Genomic DNA, 21682 nt, shown 5'->3' on the forward strand with positions numbered 1-21682 from the left:
TGTCTGTTTGCTCGCGCGTACACGATGGCCCCTACGCTTGTCCCCGTGTCTCAGCCCGTGGTGCTGTGCGGGCCTTCTGGGGCTGGCAAGTCCACGCTGATCAAAAAGCTCCAGGATGAATTTCCGGGGCAGTATAATTTTAGCGTTTCTCGTGAGTCCCGCGAAGAGTCTGTGGGGTGGGTGTGATACAGGCTGAACGGTGGTTTCTGTAGATACGACGAGGAGCCCCAGGCCTGGCGAAGTCAACGGCAAGGCATACCACTTTGTCACCAAGGCCGAGTTTGAGAACCTCATCAACGAGAAAGGGTTCGCAGAGTACACAACGACCTATGATACCTAGTAAGCCCCCATACCACTAACATCATCCCGATCACTCACCGAAATGGGGAGGACAGCTACGGAACGTCTCTCCGCGCCATAAAAGAAGCGTCGACAGAGGGCGGATCGTGCCTACTCGACATCGACACGGTCGGAGTGGCCAATATCAAAAAACACCACGCCTCGCTCGGATGTCTCTTCATCTTCATCTCGCCCCCGTCCCTGTCCTCGCTCGGCGATCGCCTGCGCAAACGCGGGACCGAGAACGAGGACACGATCGTGAAGAGATTGGCCAAGGCCAAGTCGGAGATCGAGTATGCTGCTGTACGCCCTCTTTCTGTTTCCCTCCTAACCACCGATGAGTGGGATCTGACCCTGGGGCTGTAAAACTCCTGTTCTATTCTAGTCGGGCGCGTTCGATGTGATCGTCGTCAATGACAATGTCGATCGCTCTTATGCACTTTTGCGCAGTGTCATTCGGGACGGCGTTCGAACGGGCGACAGCCTGCCTGATGGGATCTTGGAAGAGACCGCCGTGTCTATCAACTGACATCGCGATTGGCCTGAAGTTTTCTTCCCCCCTCTCCCTTGGCTTGCGATAACTGTACCTTTCTTTTCTATCTTCCTTATCCCCGCCTCATCTCGGCCGATACTCAAGGGTACTCCGAGAGGGTCGGTTGGTTATCTGTCCGCGTCCCCCGCGCACTGACATCATGCTGTTGTTGTTTAGACTATAGACTCCTTGTCTTCCCCTCCGTCTTTGCTACCTATGTTTGTACCCTTACCTAACTAGACCCGGATCTAGCTCTCCCCCATCAATTGTGTCCCTAGTCACTTATCTCCGAGGACAGCCCAGGCAAGGAAGGGCAACCTAAGATCTCGAACCTGGCTATATCAGTCTCAATTTTAGGTGCAGGAAAAAGTGATGTACAATCAATATATATGGAACTAGTACTTGGGCCAGCGGAAGACGGAGGTAATTAGACCAGACAGAGACCATGATCGTTTCCTTCCGGATACAAAGATGAGAGAGAGAAGTCAAGGGACATAATTGCCTCCTCCTATAGCGGTGAGGTTGTATTTCCGATTCGAGCGTGCTGAGATCGGTCGTGCTCTGTGTGCATCGTCTTGGAACTGCTAAACGTTCTACCCTCCAAGTGGGTTCCCACTCCACCTACTTTGTGCCTGTGGAAGACAAGGGGTGGGGCCCATGGTGCCGAGATTTTTTGTTTTCTTTTACGTTGGCAGTGATGAGACAACGAAAATGAGTCCATAGATTCGACGAGGGAAAAGCTCTATGACAAAGAGGTCTATAGGAAATAAAGTAGAACCGGAATTCCAACGAAAGCGAGGGTGAGGGGATCTATAGCAACATGACGGAAAAAAAAAACGAAAGCTCTAGAGCGACAGCATGAGAAAGTACGTATACAGCGTGGGTTGGGGAAGGTGCATGGGACTACTAAGACAGCGAATTGAATGAAGAGGCAATAATATAAGGAGGGGGTGCGTTTTTTGGGAGAGAGTGGGGGCAGGTAGTCTGGAAACGAGGTGATGAGTTTACCAATCGAGTGCGGGGAAAGAGAGAAAGCGTGGACGTACATCGTGATAGATTGTGTTCATCGCCATGAGCTCTCGCTGTCCATATCACCATCATAGGACTCGCCAGGTGCAAGACCAATAAAGAAACGCTTCTTCTTGGGTTGGTGGGTGATGGTAATGGGGACAGGAACGACGTCCGTGGTGTCGCACCACTCGGCCGTGACGTCTGCAGGCTCTTCGACTACGGCAAGGGCGCTTTCGTCTGGGCGCTGCTTTGTGGACAGTTTCCTCGGGGGTCGGGCGAACATGGGCACAGAGACGGACACGGACACGGAGCTGACACCGCCATAGTCCGAGGGCACGCGTGGAGAAGGCTTGGGGATAGGGATGGGGCGGGCAGGGGTGGTATCGATGGATGCACTGGTGACAGAGGAGAGACAGGCAGGAACAGGGTCTGACTTTCTGTGTAGGCGCATGGGGATGATGGAGTCTGCGACGAGATCGTCAATGACAGAGGCAGAAGACTCGTCAGCAAAGGCGGCAGAGGTTGTCGCATGGGAAGTAGAGTAAGGCGGGGGTGGCGAGGGGTGTTCCCATGACCGGGTCTCGGGCAGAGGTGTCGGGAGATCCAACTCGGCGCTCAGACGAGAGGGGCGGCGTGTACCGAGGCCGTCGAGCAGAACAGGGCTCATGGTGAATATGAGATCGGGCGAGGGCGTGGCCGTGGGCCTGTTGGTGACGTCCGAGGGAGTGCGGGCGATGACCGTCGGGGGCTGTTTGTGGGCGAGTCGTCTGAAGCTGAGGGTCGGGTTCGGAAGGGCTGCGGGTCGTCGGTTGGAGAGAACTCGTGTGCGCGGATTGCATGGGATGACGCGCGTGACTGGCGGGTGCGGCGAACACGTCTTGTGCGGTCCGTCGTCGGTCTCGTTCTCGTCCTTGCGGGTCCGCCGCGATCGTCCTCGTCCTCGTGCCGGAGATGGACATGGCGACGGACACGGCAGCCCATCGACTAGCGCCGTGTCGACCGACGACGGCTGGTGGAGCATGGTCAGGTCAGCCCATCGGGAGATGTACGAATGTGATAGTCCGCCAGTAGGTGTGCAAGGCATCGTCTCGTCTCGTCGTGTCTCGTCTTGTCGTGTGCAATCAGCTCTACAGAGAGGGCAAGTTATCTAATTCTCCTCAACCACGCGCTAGATATATACCCAAATAGCAAGGAACCAACGACCCAAACTTCTGGCTTCAAATTTTATCCCTGGCACGCTGTTGTGTTGTGGTCGGCAACTTGTTCTCGTGGCGGGGCAAAATGACGACGCACCAAGCCCTTGGGTCCTCTTCGATTCCTTCTTCTCTGCAGATCCTGTCCGTCTCTGTGATCCGGAAGAGCCTCGACTCTCTTCCCTCTCCTCGTCCCGCTGCTCTCCGGTCCTCACGTCGGCCCTTGCCTGGCTCCCTCGGCCATCCTACCTGCTCCCACCCCCGCCGCCATCCCAATATGGTTCTTTTTTCTTTTCCACGCCCACACAGAAACAACTGGCCGCATACACTCAGGGTTCTTCGACCTCCCACCATCCTTCGAAATCCCTGCGAGGGAATGCCGCCGGCAACCACTCTCTAATCCATTCTATCATTCCACATACGGTCCTCCCCACACACACCACACACACGCACGTTCGCAACGCTCCAGCTCACTCATACGCGTACGAACCCGAATCCACTACCCCGCACAACCAAACACACAACCGCCCGGCGCTACGTTTTTGGGGTGCTCACAGCCTAGGCGAATTCAGCGCACTTAGCCTCCAATCCAACAAATATCAGCCTTTATTGTGTATTCTCAGTCCACCCAAGGCTGTCACTTGGTAGCCTTGTTCTGGTAAAACCGATCTAACGTCCTTTAGCCCAAAACTCATCAGGTCGAGACTTGCCATTGGGGCCTTGTTATGGCCTCCCAATATTCGATGTTGGTATCCGCCGATAGATGTCAGCTACGATCCCCGCACTCTATCTCACTCGGGTGCTACCTTCCTTTTCCAGACACAGCGGGCTCAGGGTAACACACACATGATTACACAATCCAGAAATTCAAATAAGTCCAGAGGGGACAAGGACATAACGATAAGATTCAGGTCAGGTTTGTGTCCAACGTGTGTGCAATATGCTCGATTGGAATCCTGATATGGTAATTGTCAGTGCCAAGCGAGATTTTTGTCCTCCCAGAACCCACCCCCTCTTCCCCTTTTACCTTCTCCTCATCCCTTCCCTTCCCTTACCTCAGAACTTTGAGTCTATGTGGGGACATCTAGGGCCGCGTGCTCAGGCTGCTGGGCTGTGATAGACAAGACGACTTGAATTCGGTGCCGTCATGCGCGTACGGTACGAAGCGGCTAAATTTGTGCATTTGTACATTTTTGTACATGGCCAACACGTCTAGAACTGTCGATCGAGTGACGCAACCCATCGACCCATGCGTCGCTCCCTCTGTATCTATACCTCCATATGTACATTCTCAGGGTCGGGTGGAACACGGATTATTATTACTATACGGCTCGAATAAGAACTGCGAGCTCAGCTGCGCGTATTTTAGACGAGAACGTTCCCGCGTGTACAATTTAGATTCGGAATACGGCAACACTGTAAGATGGGATGTTCGCCCGAGAAGTCAACGGAGCCGGGTAAATTGTGATTTACGGATTGAGCAAAAAGGAATCCGGCAAGTCCAGACTCGATTTCCAACAGAGCTTGATTAAACCGCGCGCAAAAAGATTGATTGGGTCAAGAGACCTACCTGTAGTTGGATTTACACAACCCACAAGAGGTGTTTTAGTAGCCGGACCTGCCCATCGCGTATTCTGTATTTTTGTACGAACCAAAAGAGGCGGACTTGGCGTGTTCCTCCGATCATGTATATGTGTGCGCGTGTGTGTGCGGGTACGATCCCTGTCGCACCTCACTCGCCGTTTTGCAGATCCTAGTATCAACAGACCGTGTCCCCCCGCCGGCCCGGACTTAAACTCAAGGTTCCGGATAACGCAAGACCTGGCTTGGGTAACAATTATGCAAAGTCCAATACAACACGGTTCTGTGTAATATAATCCATGACCATATGCTACACGGTAACTAGACGGGAGGACCCATGTATGCTCTCTATGGGAAGAAATGTAGTTTAGCCGGGTGGGACGAGGTGTGTTCGTATTCGTTAGCCGGCGGGGAAGCTTTGACTTGATGACTGGGACTTAATCATGCCGAGGTTACTGATTTAACACCGAGGGTCCCCCCCTCTTGCCCCTTCCCAACTGTCACCGGGAGACCCACGCGTGATGCTATGCTATGCTAACCTCGCTCGCTCGTGGTTTCGGTCAATCTGTCGACTTGTCGTTTCGAGCGTACGTTCGTGGGAGTCGAGGATGCCGTGCCTTGGAATAGATTCGAATTTACATGCGCATTTAATTTTAGTTGGATTTTGCATGTTTCGAATTCTCGCTTGGTGATTGGCACTGAATCGAGTAACTGGTGATAAGGAAAGGAAAAGCACTTTTTTTTGTGTGTTCGTTGGGGAGGTTGGAGGGTCCTGTTGAGTCTAGTTGCTTCAGAAAGCGCTTGGCAGGTCTGTAAACAGTAATTTGATCGTGCGGAGTTAACGTCTGGCTATAGCCGGAGCTAACTGTTCGAGTCAATCATCGCTCGCGTCCGAACAAATAACAATAGAACAAAAGTACTCTATCATTCTTCGACCCAGCCACAAGCCCCTTGACAGTTGACATCTAGCTCCGTTGGCGTCAACCACGTTCCTTTATTAAACTCTCTTCAAAGAAATACAGGGGATATTTCTCTATCTCTCTCCTTCCGTCACCTTTCGTAGCATACAATGCAAGCGTGGCAAACAAGTGGCCACCATCGAGAAAGTTCAAGGGGGCCATAATCATCACGGAAGCAAAAATGGCCACAATTGCCACCGCTTTACGAATATGGTAAATCGGTACCAATCCCGGTTTTAGTTCCGCGCGGTATATATGCGCAGGTCCTTGACGTAGGTTTTACGCTCTGCAATGCGTCGCTGGTGATCTCGGCGATAGATAACAACCGCCACCCCAAGCGCGTTTTTCGTGTTTCGAGGGGAAGGGGAGGGGAGGAGAAATCTCGTCGAGGGGTTCTTCATGTATGCGTATCCCCTTTTTGCGCCATGTGTGTGTGATATCGATGCGCGCGTTGTGATCGATAGCCTGGCGCGTGTAAGACAGCATGACAACGCGTCCGGGTTCGCGTCGACCTCTTAACTGTGGACATGAGGACAATAAACACAAGTGAATAGGGGATATTGAAGAAGTTGTTCTCTGACTGCGCCAAAAGCCTGATTTACGCTTGGATCGAGACCCGTTGGTATAGAGTCCAGCGTGTCCCCAACCTTTCCGCGAGTGCTCAATCTGCGGGGTCATCACATTACCTTGGCGAGCACTCCGTATCTAGTGTTAGAAGATGTTCCTAATTCATTCGCAGGTCATTCAATTGGTTGTCCCCCGTATACCTCTCCGACTCAGGCCATAGCTTAACGCATGCCCGACTGGGTACGGGGGCTGCACGTCTCGGCGTGTTTCCTAGGCTTCAAGTCGTTGCTAGAATCACAAGACGTCCACCCAAGACCGGGTTCTGTGACAGCCCCCTTGCTTAGTATGTACAGAAGCATTCAAAGATCGGCCGATCCAGTCCAGGTAACGAGCTGACTAATCCAAACCACACAAGGTAACCAATTCGCGGCTTTTGTTTACGTCTCAATTTATGCGACCCCCGCCCTTGATCTGGGCGCAGCAGAAGGCGGGATAGGAAAATGGTGAGCCGCGACCCGTTGGTTTTCAGTATCCAAGGTGACGTGCGATTTTACTTCCCCGCCCGTGCAGCGTCCGCGCGCTTCGCTCAGAACCGCCGATGAATATGAAAAGGTGTGCGGGAATTTGATCTAGCATTACAGAAAAGGCAACTGGGCGGGCAGGTCGGTCGGTAATCATACCGGGATTGGCAAGAAGCCAGATTTCGGCATAGGGAGCTACGCTTGGTATTGAGGGCGCATCGGGCCCCATCTATTTCCCTTCATTGATAATGCGTTTGAGCACGTACATGTACGCTATAGTGATGAATTTGAGCTATCGTTTATCGCTTTTGACTTGACAGTGACAAGACATACATGTATCGGGTCCAAATGGAGTATAGTCGTGATGTTCAGATTGTGCCTATCTGGCAGGTGGTTCTATCAAAGTGGCTTGATCAACGAATTCGCCCAAGCTTGCCTAATCACATCAGACCTGAGTCTTGGGTGGTGCGTTGGAGCATACATAAAGTTGCACCACATGGCAAACTGTGAGGGCCTTCGTCGATTAGGGTTCGCATTCACTTCGGCGGGGCGAGGATTTAAGCGCTTATTTGGAATGAGAAGAAAGTCTAAGTTCCCGGATTTTTTGATTTTACCACGATGGAGTTGATTAGGGGCAAGTGGAGACAACCGAAAAGGCTCCATCTGTGTCTTTCGGGGTCGGAGAATTGAGTGGGAATAATTGTCCCTTGACGGGAGTTAGACTGCACATAGCTCTCACGGTATGTAGCTGGAAACATCCGAGTCTGAAGTGTAATGTCAAAGAACTCAGTGCACACGTGTTTATCGACCTATATGCTTGCGTACAATAAGTTGTGGTGGGCAGTCATTGTAGAAGGCATCCAGTATTCATTGTATTTGAGATATGGAACTCCGGTGTTCAGAGTACCGAGGACCGTTCATTCAGAGCACCCAATACATTTATGAACAAGGAAGTCGAGCTATCGTCTTGGTCGAGAGAATGTATATGGCAGTGTGACTTTAGTATAAGAAAATGAGCGAAGTCAACGTGTATTGAAAGGACAGACACTCGTTATTACATACGATTCTCACAGAAGTTGTTATGTTTTCTGAATCTATGTAGCAGCCAAGGCCGAGTAGCCAGTGTCATTTCAAAAGGAGTAAGTATGGTCATTCATCACACGGCTTCTTCGGACGGCTATAAAACGCATTGTATTGGGTCCCTGTGTTATGTGAGCATTACACAGTCTAGTAAAGGTACCTTCTTGGCGGTGAACGGTGGGGATTAAAAAGGTTGACATTCCATCAAAGTAAAGATAAATATGGTTTCTTCGAACGCTGGAATTCACAAGACGATTTGCACACTATTTCGCCTCTACAATGCCCATAAAGGAAATATCCAGAATATATCAACTTCAAGATCGCACCCTGGTTGAGATCGGGCGTAGCTAGGGCCCTACACGAGTTGAGATGAAGTAAGGGATGAAAAGGGGCTGATGCCCCAAGGTGGGGCTTGTATGCAGGTGGTGCTATTGAAATTCATTGAGCTTTGTTGCTCATTTGCAATTCTGTGCTAAAACACTTTCTTATGTTATATAAGCATTTTGCTGATATTAAGTGGCCGAGCGGGTAACCCGTTAAGCCCTCGAATTGGTCTTGAATAACAGCGTGGTGAGTTTAAAATACGAAACCACCTACTATGTGAATTATTGCGACAGTAGTTCAACTGTTTAGGTTTGAAGTGTTAACGTTAACATGGTAGAGAGCGAATACGCCCAGATCTGGGGTTGCACATATTGGTGCGCACATCCAAGGATGTCCAGAGCCCAGTGATACCTATACTTCGAATCTTATTGTATGCGTTCTCTAGATCATAGGATACCAGTAAGTGAAGTCAAGGCATCGTAACGTAAGGTCCAACGAATATGATACCAATAGTACGATTTGGGCGGTAGGGTCAAATGCAGGAAGCATGGTTGTGCATAAGGTGCTTGTCCAGTAGCCTGTTCACTTGTTTGTAACCTTGGATCCCTTGGCTACGATATACTATTATTGTGCCCGAGAACACCAGGTGCTCACATCAGCCCATGTCAGCCAAGAAAGGTAGGTGGGTGCAGTAATTTCATACTCCTTCGCGTGCCACACTTGGTGGCGCACTACTCCTACGGATCTTCTCTCAGGAACGGGCGTATGGGTCTGTCGGCGGCCCTTTAGTGCCGCGGCAGCGGCTACCTCTGAGTAGGATCATTGACCAAATGTTCTCTCGAGGGCGCAGTTCCGTCTGTTCCATCGACTGGGATTCGCATAGAGGGTATAAGGAGCCCTACCTCACGTGATGACTCCGCGACCAAGCTCCCAACGATCATCCAAGCACCCTTGACCCCTAAAACATGTTGCATTGTGATCTGTTTGATTTGCTCTTTTGCCTGGTCGAGACTTGCTTGCATTTCCGTTCCTCTGTGCTGAACTTGCGGGGCTGCGTCATGTTGTATGTTGGTCTTATCAGTGGCGTCCCCAGCCCGAGATTGACTTCTGTCCTCTGGCAACCTATTTCTAGGTGATTGCGCAGCCTGACCTATGTTGTCCTCCTCGAAGTATCGGTTACTTTGGTGAGGTCTGGACTACCTGGCTCCTTTAGAATCGCAATCATACAAACGGGGAAGAAGGGTTGCCTGGGGCCTGAGGGCTGGTGTATCTTGGTAGATCTTATTTGTCATACTTCGGTCTTGGGTTCTCGTTTGGATAGGTAGCATACAAACCAGTGTCTCCTTGATGTCTCGGGAAGGAACTGTGTCTGAACCTTCCGGATTTTGTGTTCCCTTGAGGTCGAGTATTGATTTGTTATCTTTTCGTCTGCCTCGGCCGATCTTTTGTGTTGTTGGCAGGGTTTGGTCCAGATTGCATCGCTCACTCGCATATTGGCAGGGCGCTACGAGGCTTCTGTGAGCCCATAGTACTTGTCTTTTTTTTATGTCTAGGAATTCGTGAACTGAGAGGTGATAAAATACGCAGGGGTGTTCCGGGATAGGGAGATGTAAGATACTTGAAAATATAGTTTAAAAAGAGTTGAGGCCTGCTGCCATCCTACCCCGGATGACAGGTAGGATCAAATCGGCCGTACACGAACTATCTGTTCGATGTGCGAAATTAGGCCCCAGAGTTTGATATTACCGAGGTGAAGAGGCCAATACAATTACAGCGCGGAATACTACAAACCGCAAATACTAATACGGACGCGCTTGCAATCCTTTATACATAGAACCATAACGAAAGCTCACCCGGTAACCGCCTGAGTGTGGTGCTTGGCTAATCTTCCGAGGCCATCCTAGGGCGCTTCTTGCGTGTGGTCCCAGGAAGAGGTGGGGTTCCCTCATCATCTCGTTGATTATTCGGCCGTTTTTTCTGCTTAGAGTCCCGGTCGCGTCGCGAGTCGATGCTTCGAGCTTCACTTCCCTGGCGTGCAGCAGGTACGGCGACCGTGACATGGGAGCCGGCCCCCGCATCATCGGCAGAGCGGTCGGCATCGCCATTGACTACTAGCGACTGTTGCGTGATATATGGTTAGTGCAAGGAAGACATAAAGCATGTGTTTGACTTGCCTTGCCATATGTAGAGCTACTGTTTGAGAAGATCCGGTCCCCATCGGTTATCTCGTACTTCTTCCTGTTGGCTGCGTTGGGGTGCTTCAAGTAGTTTTCAAAGCCTTGGATAATGTTCCCGCCAGAGTTGGTTGTTTCTGTGAGGTAATTCCCTTCAAAGGTGTAAATCTGAGATTCGAGAGCTGCCTGGCAGAAAACAACATCAGAGAAAAAATTAGGAAAAATCAGAAAAAGGGCTGACTAGTTGTTTATCAATATCCTTGCGTTTCATCAAAGCATTGACAAGATCTTTGCGAGCCCCCTCATAGAGAGCCTTTCCTTCCGCTTCGGTGGACATGGCATGGAGTTTGGTTGGTTGTTGGAACTCGTGGCTTGGCTGACTCATCCGGGCATTACATCATCGCGGCCACCATCGGCTGTCCAAGCCTAAAAATGATTCCCAACCACCTGCACAGACTTTTGGAACCCCACGACTTGGAGTGCGAGGCGCTGGCAACAATCCCTGCCGTCTTCGTGCAATAGGGAGTCGATATGGGGGTTGATGAAGTGTTATCTGGGTGAGCGTGCTGGCACATTGCTCCCCAAATCCAGTTCTGACAGAGAGAATGCACAGCCTAGTAGATGCTTTTAGAATATTGGTACCCGAGCCAAAGGATAGAATACCCTTGACTTGGTCTAATTCACCTCTTGTAATCTTGCCGGTTGTCCCATTATTGCTTCTTTCCTACCTTACACGCAGACCACGAACGCAGCTCCTTCGACTGGCTATTTTACCTCTGGCCGTTTGGTCAACCCTTAGTGCCGCCTATACCTATGAGTGGACGAATCCGGTGTATAATGTTTATAACTTTGCTTCGGGTACGTCCCATTTGATAACCGGTGAATTACTTCTAAGTTTCAAACTTTCCATTCAGGTCTGTGGGGGATGTTTGCTCTGTTGAAGGCCGTAGAGTTTGCGCTTACTCCTCATGGACGATTGAAAGTTGGAGAGATGAAGCCCGGGCCAATCAAGTCTCCGGCGAGCAACAAGTACATTGCTAACTTTACCAAGACACAATCCATATCCAGAAGTTTGTCTGCGCTCTATATCGGATTCTTGGATGCTTGCGAGCTATTGAGCAGCATGCGTGGTGTTGGTTGGGACTATGGAACTGGAAATGATATTTATATACCTCTTGAACATCGATCATCAGAGAAAACCGGTTTCTTGAAATCGACATTGTGGAGCACACTGGGCTACTATTTGTTACTTGACATGATCGACACTGGCTTCAAACTGGTGCCTGGGGTCTCTTCGCCCTCTGGTGGCTCTATCTTCCGCCCAGAGTTATCCCTCATCCCTCGTCTAGTTGTATCCACCGGCCTGCACTTTGCCACTGGTGTAGCATTTATCGCAGGATTTAATATGTTTTACGGCCTTTTGACATTGATTGCCGTTTCATGGTGGCAGCCTCCATCTGCATGGCCTCCAGTCACGGAAAACCCATGGGCAACAACTTCGCTCCATGACTTTTGGGGAAAGCGTTGGCACCAGCTATTACGCCAGGCATTTTTTGTTGGCGGTGGCTACCCGCTTGCATTTCTTGGCAAAACTATTTTTGGTGTACTTTTTGGTGAACGGGTTGGGCGTACGGCCGCGCTTTGGGGCTTGCTTTTGGGCACGTTCACCGCTAGTGGACTATTTCATATGTTTGCAATGTATGCGATGGGGCAAGGGATCGAGTGGAAGGTTGTTGGATTCTTTTCTGCCCAGGCTATTGCGCTAATCTTGGAGCGCGCCTGGAGAACCGCTACCGGCCGGAGGGTAGAGGGGTGGTGGGGCCGCGCTTGGTCTTATCTCTGGATTGTCGGAGGCGGCCAGTGGTGTGGTGAGTAGGTATAATCAATTGTCATTCTAAATTGGTGCTAACGTCGCTTCAGTGGACGCTTGGCATCGTAGAGGCCTTGGAGGCGGCATGGTTATACCTCCATCTCTTTCTGTCACTCGTCTGATTATTCTACCATTAGTACTCAAGTTTTTTGAATCATGAAGTCGTAATGTATCTATAGCACCATGCCTTGATTGCTAATAATATATACTTGGCTTTAGGTCCAAGGCGAACTCAAATATCCTGGTCATGCGTGAAGATGACATCACCGTGCTGAATTCTTCGGGGGATTCTTGGAAGCTCAGTAATCTTGCGGCACCAGCCAGTGTTGAGGCGGGACATATACATGCAATTCAAGCTGCAAGAGAGCCCGTAGATATATCACTTTGGCTTGAATTCGCATATACTTAAAAGCACTTGTTCATCAAATGTACTGCTGGGAGTATCTTGCAGAGTGCAAAGCGGCAAGTAAACCCACGTGATCCAGTCACGGCCGAGGCCCCGCCGAAACTTCGCACATATCAACGGAAAGAACCCAGACGCAAATAGCGCGACCATCAATTACGGTCGTCAATATATGCTTACACTTACAATTCTAGCAATGCCTTGGCCATGTGTCGGTATGAAAATCCGTTTTCCACTTCGGCAGTCACTTTCCTCACGCTTCCTCCTTCACCTGACTAACCGACAAAACTGCGACTAGTCCAGAGCTCAGCCAGTATCCTTAGCAGCGGGAAAATTACACAGCTGATTAACCTCAAGTCGAGACTAACATAAAAGTCCGAATGAATTGTTCGGCGGGTGAACAACCACCCCTCCCACTCCTTCTTTTAGCTATCTTTATCCGTGTATACACCGAGCATGAGGCCTCAAGCAATTGCTACATCTCTTGCGCTGTTTTCTGTCCAAGCAGCAGCACATACCATCTTCCAAGTGGGTTACCCGGAACTTCGAGGCCTGGGGATGGTTGCTGAACTACTATACATAGGAACTCTATGTCAACGGAGTCTCTGCCGGACATCTGAAAGGCATTCGCTACCCTAATTATGATGGCCCGATCACCGATGTGACTAGCAACGATGTTATTGTGAGTTGTCCCTATTTTGAACCCTCCGCATGCTTATAATAAGCCCTATTCCCTAGTGCAACGGTGGACCCAACCCACTTGTCACTCCATACGATAAGACTATCATCAATGTTCCCGCAGGAGCCACGATTACCCATGAATGGCACCATACTCTGACTAGCGCTGGCACTGGTGACATCGATGATCCTATTTCTGCTGGTCACTTGGGACCTGTTATGGGTAAGTTTCTCAGAAGTTTTGGCCCGCCACAGTATTTTAAATATCCTCGTAGTTTACTTGGCCAAGATTCCCGATGCGACCCAAGAGTCCGTTACCGGTCTCAAGTGGTTCAAGATTGCCGAGGATGGATTGGACTCCAAAGGAGAGTGGGCCGTGACTCGCCTCTACAACAACGGCGGAAAGGCTAGCGCGGTGATTCCAAAGTGTATCCCTTCAGGAAATTACCTTCTCCGTGCGGAAATTATCGGTGAGATTGTCGGAGCTGTCTCCAGTAAAACCATAATTAATCTACGGCACACATAGCTCTCCATGCGGCTGGCTCGTACCCGGGTGCTCAACTCTACATGGAGTGCGCACAAATCAATGTCACTGGGGGTGGGAATGCATCTCCGGCTACGATTTCATTCCCTGGAGCATACTCTCCTACTGATCCAGGAATCACTATCAACGTAAGCAGTTCAGATATTGGATCGTAACACATTTCTAATATGTTTTGACAGATCTATGTACGCTAATACTCGAGCCTGACATACGCGTGCATAAAACTAATATATCATAAATAGTATCCTCCAGTGACAAATTATACCATCCCAGGGCCTCGTCCCTTCACCTGTGATGGGGCGAGCACTACTCCAGTCACTACGTCTGTAACCTCACCTGTGACTACTACCACTAGCAAGCCTGCTACCTCGACCACCAAAGCTTCAACCACCACGTCTGCTCCGGCTTCTACGCCGACCGTAGGTACTGTTGCGAAGTATGGCCAATGTGGCGGAATTGGATGGGCGGTATGTAGTAGAATATACGTTCGAAGGCTCATGCTAATAAAATAACCCTGTGCGTAGGGAGCCACCGCCTGTGTATCTGGGTCTACATGCACCAAGGTCAACGATTATTATCACCAATGCATTTAGAAACTTCTCTCTCCGATTGCTTATTGGGTCATTTACCACAGATGTATTGCCAGTGTTGTTTCTTTGTCAATAATACATTTGGTGTTTATGCATCGGTGGTGACATCTCAGCCTTGGTAATTGTGGAGTAATAGTACTTAGGGAATTTACAGATGCTGCATGAAATGTCCTATAGGTGGATATTGTGTTCTAATCGCTCCGTTCTGAAGTATTTTTCATGTTTATTCCAATGCCATGTGTAAGGTATCCCTAATTAAGGCGCCACTCGTGGTAGCATAGCACCGCCACCTACCCCTTTGTTGGTTGCACGCAGAGTTTATTATAAGACAAACAACGACCACTACAATGAAACAGCCTTTCGGTTCTCATCATCCAAGAAGAAGACCAAATGTTTTGCACACTCGAGCTACAATGGAACGGAGAAGAAGGAAGCTTCCTCTCATGGACCAGAAGACTATAAAGTGTGACCCACCTCCGCCCTCGTCTCTCACTGCACCTCTTTGGTTTCCTACATAGTTTCTTATTTCTTTCTCGGTCTAACGACATTATACGCTTGGACGCACTTTACGACTTATATTCTGATTATTTTGCGCCGGACGCTCGCTTTTATACTCCTATCACACTCTCTATAGCTACTTATCTAGGATGAAGGCCTCACCTGTTTACCTGGCTGCTCTCTTCTCTCTCGTTATTTCCCCTGGTGCTCGAGCCCATGGTTTCGTAAAAACTGTTGAAATTCTGGGCAGTGACTCGTTCAACGGGCCCAAGCCTGGTGCTACTGGAGCCAATAAGTCGCCTATTCGGGGTATTACTGATCAATCTCCCGTCAAGAATCTCCAAAGCAAAGATATAATCTGCGGAATTGGCGCAACACCTGGGTCCGTCGTTGCTTCTGCCAAGCCGGGAGATACTCTTGTGTACTCGGTGAGCCTGTCCCTAGAAGGTTATTGGTACACCAACTTAGACGCATGTTAGTGGGCGAACGATCTTGCCGATAACGGAAACTGGATCCATGATACCGGTCCAATGATGACGTATTTTGCGCAAGTGCCCTCCGGTCAGGTAAATACGAATTGTAGTGATCATGCTTCAAATACTAAACTTTATGTTCTTAGACCGCTGACAAGTTTAATGGAGAAGGTGCCCAGTGGTTCAAAACTGACCAAGTGGGAAAAAAGAACAACAAGTGGATTCAAGGTTCCCTGATGACTGGTGCCACCTTCAAGACCAAGATTCCGGAAACTCTCGCAAACGGCGATTATCTTGTTCGCCATGAGGTACGCTTTCTCGAATTGATGCGGAAGTTCAAAGCTAACCATTGTCGGTAGATTGTTGCACTCCACACCGCCGCGAATAAGGGTGGGGTTGAATTTTATCCTTCATGGTAAGAACATTATCGGCGACGAACCAAGACCATACTGAGCACATCCCTCAGCCTCCAAATCCGAATCAAGAACTCTAATGCTGGTAACGCGACGGTTACCGCGACTCCAACGCTCTCTTTCCCTGGCGCTTATACCGCCGATGATCCAGGCCTTCTCGTGAATGTCTTTGCCCAGGCTGCTGATGGAAGCGAATACAAATTTCCCGCAGGACCAATCGCTGAGGTCACAGCACCTGGAGCTACTGGCTCTTCGCCCAACGTTCTGATCAGTCAGTCCGCATCGCTGGTTACCGAAACGAGTAGTAGCACAAGTGCTCCCTTCACTCCGAGCTCTGTTATAACTACTACATCTCTTTCGGCCACCGCCACGGTTGTAACGTCATCGGCCATCATAACATCTGCTTCAACTACAACTTCAGCCACGGCCCCAGTTACGACTTCAAACACCGAATTGCAAGGAGTTCGTCTTGCGAACGGGCGCGCCGCGCAGGCACTGAATATCCGTTTTCAAAACACAACAATTTCAGATAAATGTGAGCCTCTCGAACCTGGTTGCGTTGGCGGACAGTTTGCGATCTGTACTCAAGAGGGAACCTGGAGCCTCCAAGATGCATGCTTCAGTGGTACTTCTTGTTTTGTCATCCCATTGAAGAATATCAACGGCACCCAAGTTGGGTGCTTCCCTGAGTCGGTGGTCGAGCAAGCCATAATTGACTCTGGGGTCGGACGAGGTCCTGAAACAAGCACCATACCTACAGCCACTGCTTCTTCTACCAGCTCAACCGTCTTGGTATCCAGCGCTATTAATAGCAGTACCAGTTCCACGCAAGCAACTACTACGACCTCTGCCAGCTCGAGTGTTGTTGCGTCCGCTTCCACTGGAGTTGTTACGGTTATCACTACCCCCGTGCCTTCCGTATCAAGTTCTTTGCCTATAACCACTTCTGGAACAAACGCAGGTACTCCGGCTGTTGTTATCGGAGTTGGAGAGAGACCCGCCCGACGCATGCTTCGCTGGGAGCGCCGTGGCATATACTAAACCCTGTGCTCGTTTTATCTTTATCTTTTATCAAATCTGGATTGATGTTCGACGCAACTAGTGTAGCCCCTAGGATTACAAGACCACAAAATGGATGTACTATAAACTATTTACACACACTGTAGCTTACTTTCATTCAGGCAATATCACTACTTGCTCTAGTTAATCGTATCTTATGTCGAGCTCGTTCATCAGGTCAATAATCATATTTAAGAAGCCTCCTGTCCCACCAATGCGTTGTAATATCGCATAGTTATGTGAAGCACATGGACAGAACGGCACTACAGGCTTGGAGTCTGCTGCCCAGTATGAATGAACTGTATAAGTATGATGTTTTTATTTAATTATATCGCACAATTCCAGCTGTTTTGAATAAATCGATAGCTTATTCCCCAAGCTCATAATAATCCATAATGGACATCATGCTCTATTCTTGGCAACTTCCAAAATTCGACTAGATAATATAGGTCACCTGCTTATGATAGCACAGCGCTAATTGATATCGGCATCTTCGGCCGAGACAACTGGCAAGAGCCCGGGCTGTACCCATACTGGCTGGGACTCAAAAGCACAGTGGCCCCTGCAAGTAGGTAACGCCCTCGGAAAGCCTGCGACTCTCTATCAAACATGCAATCTAGCAACACCACCTCCAAAGACTCTTGGTCTGCTTCCCAGTACAATAAAAATGCGGCATTCGTTTATTCCGACGCATACACACAGCCTATACTTGAGTTGCTTTCCCTTAAACCTGGAGAGCGTATCCTTGATATGGGTTGCGGTACGGGCGAGCTAACTTGCCGTCTACGAGAGGCCGTGGGACAGGATGGAATGATCGTGGGCATAGACTCGAGCCAGAATATGGTAATTTCCTCATCTGTCTTATACTTCCTTTCTCTTATTTCTGTCACAGCTTGAAAGGGCCAAGGCAAATGGCGTGGAAAATATTTTCTGTCCTGATATACAGAGTCTTACTATGCTCGATCGGTTTGAAAGTTTGGCGCGTACATTCGACGGTGAAAGATTTTGTTTACTTAAAGAGAACTTTCATACTGAAGCCCAGTTCAATAAGCCGTCTTTACCAATGCTACGCTCCACTGGTGTAAACGAGATCCACTAGGAGTCGTACAGGCAGCTAAGCGCACTCTGAAACCGGGAGGCCGTTTTGTAGGAGAGTTTGGTGGATATTTAAACTGCGTTGGTGGGGGAAATTACTTTATACTATGCTATAAACGTGTAAAGCTTCATCGCCAAAGGTGTACGATCTGCATTGCACCAGGTCTTACGGAGGCGAGGAATCGACCCTTCAAGGGTTGACCCGTGGTATTTTCCGCGGTCAGAGCACTATGCTAGTGTAAGTCTCAAATATTTCTTTTGATTGCAATCAACTATTGAATATTGTATAGGTACTCGAGTCTGAGGGATTCAAAATTGAACAAATATCACTCAATCCTCGTTTTACGCCCCTACCAGGTCCCTTGATAGATTGGCTTCGAACTTTTGCGCGCAACTCAATACTCGCTAACATGAACGACGAAGACGCAGAACAAGTTATGCAAGATGTTTCCGATTTATGCGAACCCGATATGAAGGATGAGAAAGGAGGGTGGGCAATTATGTATGTCAGACTAAGATTCCGAGCGGTTCTTCCTCTGTAACCTGTATGTCTGCCAATCAATGTGATGGCTCCTCATTGTACTTTTCATTCAATTTAATAACTGTGAAAAGTGGTCACGCCTTCCTTGTAGGTAGGAATGAAACGAGTGCGCACGGGTACTCACGGGTCCAAATATTGACTAATATCTCTCCCACTATCATCCATGCGGGTTTGAGAGTTGAAATATAGATTGAGATAGCTCAGGTGAATGTAACAATACATTTTGAGTGAATGCTTATCAGTCAGAACCCAAGGCATTACCAGACCCGCACGTACCTGTGTGTAGCTGTTTCAGTTCCTACTTATAGGATATTACAGATCAATGTGAATCCTGAATCCCCGAGTGTACATATAGCCATGTATGTGAAACCTGGAGAATAGCTGTATCAAAGAGTGTCCCGACGAGCCTACTGAGTAACCATTCCTGATTAAAATTGGCGCTTCAGACAAAGTATGGCGACGCAGTCATTAGCGAATATAAGTACGGACGGCTATGCACATTGATCGCATGACGTTCCTCCTTTTCCTTTACGGCGAATACGCACCTGCCACGTGTTTAAGTACAGTGGATTTTATTAATAGTCTACTGAAATGATAGGTCATAAAAATGAGTTTTCTCATTGCGGTTTACTAATGGGTGACTTTCCATAATCAGGAATGTGATCTGAAATCTATAGTTTGTTCAATCACTGTTCCCTCGGGTACGAACCGAGTCTATGCCGACGAATGGGCGGGCGGAACTCCGGGCGTACTACATTTCTCTCGTAAGCACCATGGTCGCTCGACCGGATGGTCGATTTCCGAGTTTATTAATGCTTAAGTGTCAAAAGCATGAACCTTTTGCAATTTGACACTACCAAGAACATATGTGCATATAGCCGCTAAAAATCATGTAATTCCGTTGCACACTGTAGTGAGACAGCGTATGGTCTGAGTAGAGCATTTTAACACTATAGATATCATATGCATTGAACCCCACGCCGAGTTTTCTACTCAACCCACTTGACACATGTATACAGGGTCCAATATTTACGTCTAAGCGTTTTAGATCTAAAATGCTTGGAGTTCCGAATAACGTTCCTAACTTTTTCCTTGCGGAGGGCCTCCCAGTTTTTTATACAACCTCGGTATTCTGTACTTCATCCCATCTCTGAGAATGACTGGCTCCGCTCCTAAATATACATGGCTACCTTCCTTATATAACCAGAACGCCGCCTTTGCATACTCTGAAGAAAGTACAAGGCCTGTATTTGAGCTGCTCTCACCCAAACCCGGCGAACGTATTGTAGACGTGGGTTGCGGCACTGGGGAATTAACCCTGCGCTTACAGGGGATCGTTGGAAAATATGGGCTAGTTTTGGGAATAGATTCAAGTGAAAACATGGTGAGTACTAGCATTAGAGCCTCGATTATACCATACATATTCGAGTACTTAGGCTAACATGAGAGACAGCTTGAGAAAGCCGCAGCGAATGGTGTTCAAAATGTACTGTGTTGCGATATACAGAAGCTCGTGATTCCAGAAAGGCTGGAAGGCCTTTTGGGAACGTTTGATGGTGAGCCGTCCTCTTCTGGTTAGTTAAAGCGGGACAGCTAAATGCCAGGTTCTAGCGGTATATACCAACGCCACACTTCACTGGTGCAACCAAGATCCCTATGGCGCTGTACGAGCTGTTAAAATGCTTCTGAAACCTGGGGGGCGTTTTGTGGGCGAGTTATGCGGACATGGCACCGGGATGGGTATGTAAAAATAAGATAAATGAAACCATAATGACCTAAATCTACATATTTACTTGTGTCTGGCATTGCACCACAGGTCTACGCGTTGTGATTGCAAACGTGTTGAGGGGCCGGGGTATCAATACCCCCAATCCATGGTTACTTCCCAAGCCTGAAGAATATGCAAGTGTGAGTCAAGCAACTATTAAACAGTAATAATGTTGTTAAACTGAAATGACCTCCATGTACCTCGGCCTGGTGCTCAGATCCTTGAAGCGGAGGGCTTCAAAGTCGAACACATATCTCTGAACCCCCGTCTGGTTTCCCTCCCCGGGTCGATGATTGACTTTTTTCGTGCAGTCTATAAAGTCGCATTCCTCAAAGATATGTCAGACGAGGAAGCAGAAAATGTCATGCGAGAAATCAGCAACATGTGTGAGGTTGATCAAAAGGACCAGAGTGGGATGTGGTCCTATCTGTACGTTCCATTGAGATTCCAAGCTATTGCTCCAATGTGATATGTACTTACTTCGAAGCGCATGTAAACAATGCTTTGTCATTCTAGAAATTCTTTTGGCTGCCTGTTTAATTCAAGTGCGAGGAGTGCAATACTATACAACAATCTTCGGACTGAACATAGGTTCTTCCGGAGTCCGTCGTCCCTTCTTGGTTAAGACCTTACGGGCCCGAACAATCGCACACCAAAGTTTTATCTATGTGGTCTACGCGAAGAAGTACGTAGCCTCATTGCTTTCTTTACAGTTGTAACCCTAAGTCCACCAAGCGAGCTCCGTAATCGGATGAAAGTATATATTATTATCCTTAAAGCCCGCTTAGTTGAAAACGCGGGTGGACAGCCGCCCAAAAATGCTCTTCTACGAAGCTGTGCTCGAGTCAGTGTTAGTCAATTTGATGTTGGTAACTTATTCTGGTCAGGGTCAGTAATTCATATAAGGTATATGACTGCGTGTAGTGGCTAGAAAGAGACTGGGAGAGTGGAAATTGCCAGAGCCGCGCGAGGGACGCCGGGGGGGAGAACGGGGTGGGATGCGAGAAAGGCCTGTAGGTTGGGTTACTAACCCCTCTACGAAACCCGCCAGAGTTTGTGAGTGCTCGGCAGCACCCGTGGTTTCCCATATTCAGAGGCTCACAAGCAGTCCACTATGATTAGTCATCACGCGCTTTACTTGGCCTGGAGTAATAAGTGTCACTAATCCTCCATTATGGTATAAACGTCAGCTGACTAAGAGTCTATGGATTCCAAGCGAGCGGTGTACGCTCCCGGGCGCTTGCAGACTCTAGCGGTTTTTGTAGAGCCTGCCTAGGCGCAACGAGGAGTGGTAGGCGGGGCAAAATAAAATAAAATAAAGTGGTAGAAATGATGCGTGATTATAATGACATAGGTGATACCAGGCACAGTATGGGTCAATTGCCAGTGGGGGGGGGGGAGGGAGTGCCGGAGATGGCTCGTATGAGCCCTGACGAATAAGCCCCCTATGCGACTCTTTGCAGGTGCCG

The 21682-nt window shown here is 48.9% G+C and overlaps 8 protein-coding genes across 8 annotated transcripts; 6 read left to right on the forward strand and 2 right to left on the reverse strand.

Moving 5' to 3' along the window:
- Positions 1 to 24: 24 nt before the first annotated feature.
- On the forward strand, positions 25 to 868 carry RhiXN_09306 (guanylate kinase; the record flags this gene model as incomplete). Its single annotated transcript, XM_043329122.1, has 4 exons — positions 25 to 151; positions 213 to 339; positions 396 to 642; positions 725 to 868. The coding sequence occupies 4 exons, from the start codon at positions 25 to 27 to the stop codon at positions 866 to 868; spliced, it is 645 nt and encodes a 214-aa protein (XP_043180568.1).
- A 1066-nt stretch (positions 869 to 1934) lies between these two features.
- On the reverse strand, positions 1935 to 2966 carry RhiXN_09307 (uncharacterized protein; the record flags this gene model as incomplete). The annotated part of the gene is made up of 1 exon (XM_043329123.1): positions 1935 to 2966. The coding sequence occupies one exon, from the start codon at positions 2964 to 2966 to the stop codon at positions 1935 to 1937; it is 1032 nt and encodes a 343-aa protein (XP_043180569.1).
- Positions 2967 to 9988: 7022 nt separating this feature from the next.
- On the reverse strand, positions 9989 to 10666 carry RhiXN_09308 (histone acetyltransferase subunit NuA4; the record flags this gene model as incomplete). Its single annotated transcript, XM_043329124.1, has 3 exons — positions 9989 to 10215; positions 10278 to 10467; positions 10523 to 10666. The coding sequence occupies 3 exons, from the start codon at positions 10664 to 10666 to the stop codon at positions 9989 to 9991; spliced, it is 561 nt and encodes a 186-aa protein (XP_043180570.1).
- A 146-nt stretch (positions 10667 to 10812) lies between these two features.
- Positions 10813 to 12311, forward strand: RhiXN_09309 (membrane bound O-acyl transferase family protein; the record flags this gene model as incomplete). The annotated part of the gene is made up of 4 exons (XM_043329125.1): positions 10813 to 10838; positions 11021 to 11139; positions 11196 to 12149; positions 12202 to 12311. The coding sequence occupies 4 exons, from the start codon at positions 10813 to 10815 to the stop codon at positions 12309 to 12311; spliced, it is 1209 nt and encodes a 402-aa protein (XP_043180571.1).
- Positions 12312 to 13010: 699 nt separating this feature from the next.
- Positions 13011 to 14369, forward strand: RhiXN_09310 (glycoside hydrolase family 61 protein; the record flags this gene model as incomplete). The annotated part of the gene is made up of 8 exons (XM_043329126.1): positions 13011 to 13082; positions 13138 to 13236; positions 13293 to 13455; positions 13508 to 13702; positions 13759 to 13904; positions 13956 to 13961; positions 14019 to 14243; positions 14301 to 14369. The coding sequence occupies 8 exons, from the start codon at positions 13011 to 13013 to the stop codon at positions 14367 to 14369; spliced, it is 975 nt and encodes a 324-aa protein (XP_043180572.1).
- A 644-nt stretch (positions 14370 to 15013) lies between these two features.
- RhiXN_09311 (glycoside hydrolase family 61 protein) lies at positions 15014 to 16791 on the forward strand (the record flags this gene model as incomplete). The annotated part of the gene is made up of 5 exons (XM_043329127.1): positions 15014 to 15292; positions 15344 to 15430; positions 15484 to 15645; positions 15697 to 15752; positions 15804 to 16791. The coding sequence occupies 5 exons, from the start codon at positions 15014 to 15016 to the stop codon at positions 16789 to 16791; spliced, it is 1572 nt and encodes a 523-aa protein (XP_043180573.1).
- Positions 16792 to 17418: 627 nt separating this feature from the next.
- Positions 17419 to 18446, forward strand: RhiXN_09312 (glycoside hydrolase family 61 protein; the record flags this gene model as incomplete). The annotated part of the gene is made up of 5 exons (XM_043329128.1): positions 17419 to 17652; positions 17702 to 17804; positions 17861 to 17989; positions 18045 to 18142; positions 18195 to 18446. 5 exons carry the CDS (start codon positions 17419 to 17421, stop codon positions 18444 to 18446), a joined length of 816 nt encoding a protein of 271 aa, XP_043180574.1.
- Positions 18447 to 19601: 1155 nt separating this feature from the next.
- RhiXN_09313 (methyltransferase domain protein) lies at positions 19602 to 20682 on the forward strand (the record flags this gene model as incomplete). The annotated part of the gene is made up of 6 exons (XM_043329129.1): positions 19602 to 19736; positions 19776 to 19829; positions 19899 to 20001; positions 20057 to 20185; positions 20262 to 20353; positions 20431 to 20682. 6 exons carry the CDS (start codon positions 19602 to 19604, stop codon positions 20680 to 20682), a joined length of 765 nt encoding a protein of 254 aa, XP_043180575.1.
- Positions 20683 to 21682: the final 1000 nt, after the last annotated feature.

This window comes from Rhizoctonia solani, chromosome 5 (assembly GCF_016906535.1).
Source record: "Rhizoctonia solani chromosome 5, complete sequence".
Lineage (NCBI taxonomy): Eukaryota > Fungi > Basidiomycota > Agaricomycetes > Cantharellales > Ceratobasidiaceae > Rhizoctonia > Rhizoctonia solani.